This window comes from Aptenodytes forsteri, unplaced genomic scaffold (assembly GCF_000699145.1).
Source record: "Aptenodytes forsteri isolate BGI_AS27 unplaced genomic scaffold, ASM69914v1 Scaffold321, whole genome shotgun sequence".
NCBI lineage: Eukaryota > Metazoa > Chordata > Aves > Sphenisciformes > Spheniscidae > Aptenodytes > Aptenodytes forsteri.
Window position 1 is genome coordinate 1006498 of NW_008795030.1, and position 7391 is coordinate 1013888.

The window sequence follows — 7391 nt, forward strand, 5'->3', positions numbered from 1 at the left end:
CGCCCCACCGCCCCCGCCCCCCCCTCTGCAGGGCCTGCCCCGAGACGCGGCAAGCACCTTGGAAGAGAAGGAACCGGAGGGATCCCCCCCGCAAGAGACGCTCGCTGCGCCCTCAAGGACACTTCCCGGAGCTTTCCCGACGGATGAGAATCTGACGGACGCGGATCCTCGCCACAGATAACTGCTCGGTGGCAGTACTTCCCCCAGAAGGCAGAGGAGCCGAGATGCGTTCCCGGTCCCAGGCAGCTTACGGGAATTTTGGCCGTCGGTAATGACAGCAGAGAGAGGCAGGATGCCGTAGCATCACAGCGAAGAGAACGCGCCCGTCTCGGCCACAGCCACGCGGCCACAGCTCTGTGCATAAGTAGTAACTGAGGAGTAACGCCTTTGTAACCGAGACAACAGCTTCATTACGTACGCCCAGGCTTTTTAGAAAAAGCGAGTTTCAATTCTGGTCAGTGCAGTGCCCCGCAACCAGTCTGTACCAACACACCCCCTCGCTACGTCCACGGCAAGAAGTTGCAGTGCAGAATCAGTCCCAGCAGCCAGTAGGACAAGAAGAATCCAAGAACGCATTTGCCGAGGGGGGTAATGAATCTACGGTTCAGCAGCAGCCTCACGATGGGGTTTTCAGAAGTCCCTTTCCCACAGGAACCGGGAGATTTACCTAAAAGAGACTTCTCGGAGCGAGGTGCTGCGGTTTGATTATCAGTCCCTTCGCTCCAGAGTAAAGGTTCGTGTTCTTGAAGCAGGTGAGCGGAGAACCAGTACAGGACGGGAGAGGAGGAGCCAAGGAACCGGGTCAGCACCTGAAGACGACAGGCAGAGCAAAAAATCACATAAATTGCCGGTCTCCGACTGTGAGCGGCCCTGATCCCGAGGCATGGAAGGAGCCATCCATCTGCCTCAGACCGCTGATAAAGGGGACCGAAATACGGCCCCAATTCACGGCGCTAGGATTTATTGCATTGAAACGAAACACCTCTCAGCTCAACCTGCTTTATTTATTACGACATTTGTGTAAGCAGTCGAGCGGTCCCCAGGTTTTGGGCGAGCACGGTAACTAATTGTCACTCTTTGTCACCGTCCAGCTCAGGAGCTGGGCAGGGGCAGCAGCTTCAGGGGAGATCTGAATCTCACTCTTCAATTATTTTTTCCACTGGAACCCCCAACCTTTAGTGCCACTAGCCGTGTCCTAAAAAGACCTTCAAACACTTTATTAGAGACTGGCGACAGGCTCTGGCTCCTTTCATTGCCATCCACTACGCTCGGCCCAACATAATGACCCGGTACGCTCATCCTCCGACAGCCGATTAGCGGGGCTTGGCAAGCCTGGCCTTAAGCCACCTAACACCAGCCGGACCCTTTGATCCCCGTCCCGGCGTCCTCATCGCGCCGAGCACCTGGCAAGCTCTCTTCAGGAACTCTCCAGCAGAGCGGAGGAACTAACTGGCTTTGGAAACTCTCTGCAGAAGTAGCTCCGATAGAGGAAAGGCGAAGCTTTTGGTTTGCATTGCCCCGTGCTGCCCTGCAGCTGGGACAGCTTCAGGCTTGTGACTGTCGCTGCCTCAGCCACCATGCTGCACTCCCCTTAAGAAACCACTCCTGTGGGTTGCTATGAACGTCCTACCTGCACGTGCATGCAGAAGAATCCAAACGCCAGCAGGACTGTGGCATGGACCACGTACACGAAGACAGCCGGGCAGCAAAATCCAGCTCTTGGTTTACCCTCTTCTTCGCTCTTTCTTCTCTCTAGACCAAGAGTTACGCAGTGCCGGGGGTTTGCGATGATGTAGGTCCAGGCAGCCCACGAGCCCAGGAGTGTGACAGGCAAAGCAAGCAAGAAATTTGGTATCTGCCTGAGCTCAAAATACCTCAGAAAGCCCACGTTCCAGTAAGCGTCTTGAATATAGGAATAGACAACGGGGAATCGCTGGGAGCACCACGGGGGTTTAACCCCGTCCATGGCCGCCAGACGATAGCCCTTATCCAGAGCCAGCTGCAGCAGCGGCTTGGGAACAGCCTGCTCCAGGCCGGTGCCAGGACCACAGAACCTCACGTAGGCATAATACTGAAATAAAGCAAAAGGCAGAAAAATCCCGGCACACATCAGAACCGCTGAAGACGCCACGCTAAGGAGTTGCTTCCACAACGGAGGGAGCTTCCTTACTGATCCTGAACCCACCTGGAGCTGGAGGGCGAAGCATTTACCGCGGGAGTAGAGAAAGAAGCCAGCATTAATAAGCCCGTTGGCACGCACCCCAGAAGCAAGGGAGAAGAGCAGTCCGCTGAGCCAGCTCTGCCCCTTCTCCAGTTGCCACATGGCACTGAATGCCAGGAAGGCAAACATGCTCTCTGAGTAAGCAGCTGCCATAAATACGTTGGCAGGGCTGACGGAAAAGAGAACGGCAGCAAGGAAAGCCACCCTGCGACACTGCAGCACGACGCAGCCCAGCTTATACAGGGCAGCGGCTGCCAGGACAGAAAAGAGAGAATTAAGAAGCACAGCTGATAGCAGGAGGCGGCTCCGCAAACGCAGCAGCCGCTGCAAGGGCCAGAGAGCACCCTCGGCCACGGCACGGACGCTCAGGGGGTACAGCGGGAAGAAGGCGCAGTTGTGCTCGTACAGGTAACCGCGCTCGGCGATGAAGAGGAAGTGCTCTGCATCCCAGTGCGAGAGGCCTCCCAGCAGCCGCTCCAAGAGCAGGTCCCACAGGCCAGGCTCGGACAGGCGAGGGGGATGGAAGGCGTCTGCAGCGTGATCTGGGATCAGGAGGTTAAACAGAGCCTGGAAAAAGAAGAGAGGACTGGAGTCCAGCAGACATCCTCTTGTACCCTACCGAAAGCAGGAGGAGGACCCCCGGGTTTCAAAGGGGACAAGAGGAGCACAGAAGCCAGGCTGAGGGGCTTTGCAGCAAGGACGCCTGTAAGACTGTGAAAAGGTGCAAACGCAATCTTTCGAACTGAATAAAGCTCTGGAACACAGCCAGCAGGAGTCCCCACGGAACTGGACGGGGAAAGCTGCTCAGCCCCATGCTCAGGCGCATCTAACCGCGTACGCTCACACCAGGTACCTCTGCAGCACTGGTAAGCCTCCCGTTCTACTCAGTTTGGCATTATTGTCCCAGCTGATGTACAAGGGAGAGGAGACAGAACTAGAGAAAACCACTTTCCCAGAGCAAACTGACGCAGAAGACAGTAGCTGATTCCTAGGCCACCTCTCTAGTCTCTAGATCACTCCTCCACCTCTGCAGCTCAGCGTGTGCCGAGGGGTTCGCTTTCCGGAGATGAGCAAGCAGCACGCACACACCTCTGCCTCCAGGAGCTTGTGGTGCTGACCATATTTTAAAAGGCGAGAGAAAAACCCAGAGAGCTCATGAGACAGGAGGTAGGCAACTTAACGCATTGTAACGTAATTCCAAATGAAAATATGTTTTAAAAAACCCTCCCCAAACCCCCAGAAAACTCAGATGGTAAATTTTGTAGCTTGGGATGAGCCCCCTGCAATTAATTCAGCGTTGGCAGAGAAAAGGGAAAAGGCCACACTGAACAAATTGGGACTAAAAGACACACAAAGCCGCCGTTTCACCACGAAGCACACATCTGGTCTAACCGGGCCTCTGGCATTTGTAACACGGAATCTTTCAATCTCAGCTGATGGTTCCACTCAGCCTTACCCGGCGGTGGCCGGGGCTGCCGCAATCTGCCAGCTGGCTGGTGGCCTGCGGCTAAAGAGCTTTCTCAGGCTGATTTTGTTTCAGGAGGGCCAGGGCTACAGCTAGGCTCTTTGCTGGCGCTCTCGGTAGGCACAGGTAGGATGGAGTGAGCAACCGAGCTCTCCCGTGCTCCGAGAGGGATGTCTCTGGAAATGAGACTTGGGAGGAATGCGCAGGAGGAGATTATAGTTCCTCTTCCGCGGATAAACAGAGACTTCGGCCTCTCGTGCTGCCAAGCTGGCCTCTTGCAACAGCAGCATGAAAACACAGTAAAGTTGCAAGGAAATTTATGTAATTTTACTTAACAGCACCCTGCCTCCCTGGATGCAGCTGGTCTGTTGGTTCTCCAAAGGAGAAGACAATTTCCCAGTCGAGCAGAACCAGCTAGCTCACGGTGCACAAGGCAGTACCGAAGAGAGAAGCCTCGGAGCAGCAAACAACAGATGTCGCAGCGTCTTTGGTTCAGGAACGGGAGACTTGCCTGCAGGAGAAGCGTCAGGGCTCTGCAGCACGCCGCAAACCACACGACCTCTCGGAGGTGGGGGTCTGGCCTGCTCACCAGCTCCATTCTGAGCGTGAAAGTTGTCTCAGTAGGTCACTGATGCCAGGGAAATTCTCCCTCCGGTTTCGGAAACCTGAATGATAAACAGAGAGCACAGACACAGAAAGGTATTTCTGGCTTCAGCCGTGTTTGTAAATTATGCGCCTTTATTTACTCCCAGGCACTTCAAAGGGCTGCAAATCTCTGTGAACAAGAAAGTCACTTATGAAAGAGATCACGGATCTGGGAGATGACGCAGAAGACCTCTTTGATATTGTTCCTATTAAAAAAAAAAAATTCCCCTGACTTCTCAAGCTCGGCCAGGATGCAGAGGGAGAGAGGTTATAACGTGTCCTCTCGGCCCATTCCTTACCGGGCCAGTGTCAATACCAGAAGCAGACAGGCTCGTCGGCCTCCTCAGCGGCCGCCTCAGCAGAAACACCAGCGGCTCAAGCCAGGACTCCGCCAAGCATCGCCGCACACGTTCCAGTTCCAGTGCACCGAATGGGATTTAAACCTTTTTTTTTTTTTTTTTTTGATTTTTGGAATAGGGACTGAATTAAAACGTGGACTCTGAGCGTAACATCCGTGTGAGCAGTTTGCTGACTGGGGCTCGCAGCCGGCCAGGCGCTGCCGGGCACGCTCTCTCCTCTCTCCTGCTCTCTGCCCAGCCTTTGCCCCTGGGAAGCCGAGAACGGCTTTCTTCAGGGCTGCCGCCGCGGCACCGACCCCGCAAGCTCCGTCAGAGCAAGGCTAAGGTGCCTTCTCAGGTACCCAGGCTTCCTCCCAGCCCTTCCAGCGACCGCAGACGGCATCTCCAGGACGTGACATTCGCGCCGCTCCACCCTTTCCACCTGTAATTTTCCAATTATTTGGCAGGGGTCCCGGTCTCCAGAGCGAGGGCATCTGCCTGTCAGGCAACTTGCACATGCCAAGGTGGCTCTCTTCCACCCCTCCCCTGCAAACCTCACCGGCAAGATTTAAAACGCTTCGTGGAGCCTCGCTGCTTTCGTTTCTGTACGTTCTGGATCGACGTTCTGGGACCAGCTACGAAAACTACCGGCCCAGAGCCACAAAAGGCAGGCAGTGTCTGTTATGCAGCTTTTTAAGATAACGCATTTCTTCCGTTGGTTCCCCAGCCACCAACTGCTTTTCAGTTTGAGAAACAGAAGACCCACAGCTCTCGCTAGGTTCCACTGACACCACATCCTGCGCTATTTCCCACCTGCCATCTTCCCGATCCAGCCCCTTACAATACAAAGAGATTCCCCCAAACGATCTCAAAACGCGCTGAGCTTTTCCTATTCCCATTTTACTGACGGAGAAAAAAAAACCTGGCAGGTTAAAAACTGCGTGAGAGGGCAGAAAACAAGCCGTCAGCAAAGCAAAAAAACAAGACCCAAATACGCTCATTTACGGTTCCAGTCCCTAACCCCGGGATTACGCTCCATTTAGCCACATGCAAAAGTTTGGGGTTTGCTCACATTCCCCTCTTGCTCCCGAGCATTCACAGCTACAGACAAAGCAACTAGCGGGAGGCACGGTCTCCCGAATCATGAAGCTGCAATGTTATTTTAAGAGAGGGGATACTTCAGCCCAGCTGTAAATTCTATTAAAGCGCATTCACAGCTGCAAATCCTCTTAAAGCACAGCGGCAAAAATTGTCTCGGCGCTTTAAATATTTTTTTAAAAAGCCGAGAAATAGCTTCGCGTGAAGGTGCCAAGAAGGCTCAAAGCAAACAGCTTTAAAAAGCCTGTTCCCGTCACGACGCGGCACACCTTGTAACGGAAAGCTGCGAAGACTACAAAAAGCTGCAGCCCACAACCACCGTTCCGGCAGAGAACAGAGCGTCAGAGCTGGAATGTCTCTGCCCCGAAAAGCGCTGCGTGAAAGAGCACCTGCACGAACGGAAAAAGGACGCGAAAAGGCAGAAGCGGGTTAAAAACCTTTCAGTAGAAAAAGATGCAAAGTCTTTAATTAAAGACGTCTTTCTCTCCGTGTTCTGCGTTCCCCTTCGCGCTCACATAGGAATCGCCTTTCGCTCACTCGGGAAAGCGTGCTAGAAAAAGGACGCGAAACACGAACAAAACAGACGCTGGGGAAATTATCACGTAAATGAAAATATGAATTCGGCACGGTCTGTGACGATGCAGCGGAGCCCGATTACCACCCGGTGGCAGCAGGCACTCGCCACAGAAGCATTTCCTCCCTCCGCACGCCCGGCAATCGGCTCCTGGCTGGGGTGTAGGATTCCTAACGGGAAACCTGCTCCAGCCCGCACCCCAGGAACACTCGGAGGGCGACGGTTTGGGCGTCCCTCGGTACTTCTCCGACCTGCCGTTAGACTCACGAGATAGTCCAGAGGTGTTTAACCAGGTTCTAACCGGGATGCCAAAGGAATTAAGACCGAGTTTTGGAAACCCCGTTCGCCTAGCGCTGTTCCGGTGGGCCTGGGAGCTCTCGGCCTCGCAGCCGCTTTCACTCCTGCCCGGACCTGCCGGTCCGGAGGCTGCAGCCCCAGCGCTGCTTCGCCTGCCTCCGGATGGAAACGGGGACGCTTCTGCCCCTCGCGCCTTCTGCGCGCGTACAAAACCTAGGCTGGGTCAAAGCGCAACCCGACCGCTCAGCTTGAGGCAACGGACCCGGGGAGCAAACGCTGGAGCTGCGGGCGTTCGGATCAGGTGCGAGCGCGCGGCAACGAGCCAAGCGCGCGAAGGCGCCGCGGCCGCTCCCCCGGGCGCTTTCACCTCTGCCCTTCGCTATCGCAGGCGGGCAGAAGGTTAACGAACCCCGCTCCGTGAAGCGCATCCACGCGCAGGCCGACCTTCTGGCGAGACGCCGGGGGACTCACCGCTTCGTGTCTGCGGCTTCCTGCAGACGGGGCAAAGCCGTCGCGGCCGGCGGCCGGCGTTTCGACGGACGGGAACGAAACGCGGAGCTGTTTCCCCCGGCTCTGGAGCCGAGGCAGGCCGGCGGTTTGCAGAGGCCGGATGACGGTTGAAGCGCTTAATAGGGACGCTTTTGAGATTAGGGACGGTTATCGCCGGTGCGTTTATTAATGGATTAATAGCCTTTTTAATAGGCTACGCGGGACCGGCCCGCGTCGGAAGCAGGGAAGGCCTCGCCCCGTCCC

General features: G+C 55.4%; 1 protein-coding gene across 3 annotated transcripts; it reads right to left on the reverse strand.

Moving 5' to 3' along the window:
• Window positions 1-397: 397 nt before the first annotated feature.
• On the reverse strand, window positions 398-7309 carry PIGV (phosphatidylinositol glycan anchor biosynthesis class V). Of its 3 annotated transcripts, none has more exons than XM_009276204.2 (4): window positions 7110-7309; window positions 4198-4351; window positions 1631-2788; window positions 398-809 (listed from the first exon to the last, which is right to left on the reverse strand). In XM_009276204.2, the coding sequence occupies exons 2-4, from the start codon at window positions 4282-4284 to the stop codon at window positions 501-503; spliced, it is 1554 nt and encodes a 517-aa protein (XP_009274479.1). In that variant the 5' UTR covers window positions 4285-4351; window positions 7110-7309; the 3' UTR covers window positions 398-500. The 3 variants fall into 3 exon arrangements, with proteins under 3 accessions (XP_009274479.1, XP_009274480.1, XP_009274482.1); XM_009276205.1 differs by lacking the exon at window positions 7110-7309 and adding an exon at window positions 7006-7083; XM_009276207.2 differs by lacking the exon at window positions 7110-7309 and having other exon boundaries at window positions 1631-2071; window positions 2186-2788; window positions 4198-4808.
• Between the last annotated feature and the right edge of the window lie 82 nt (window positions 7310-7391).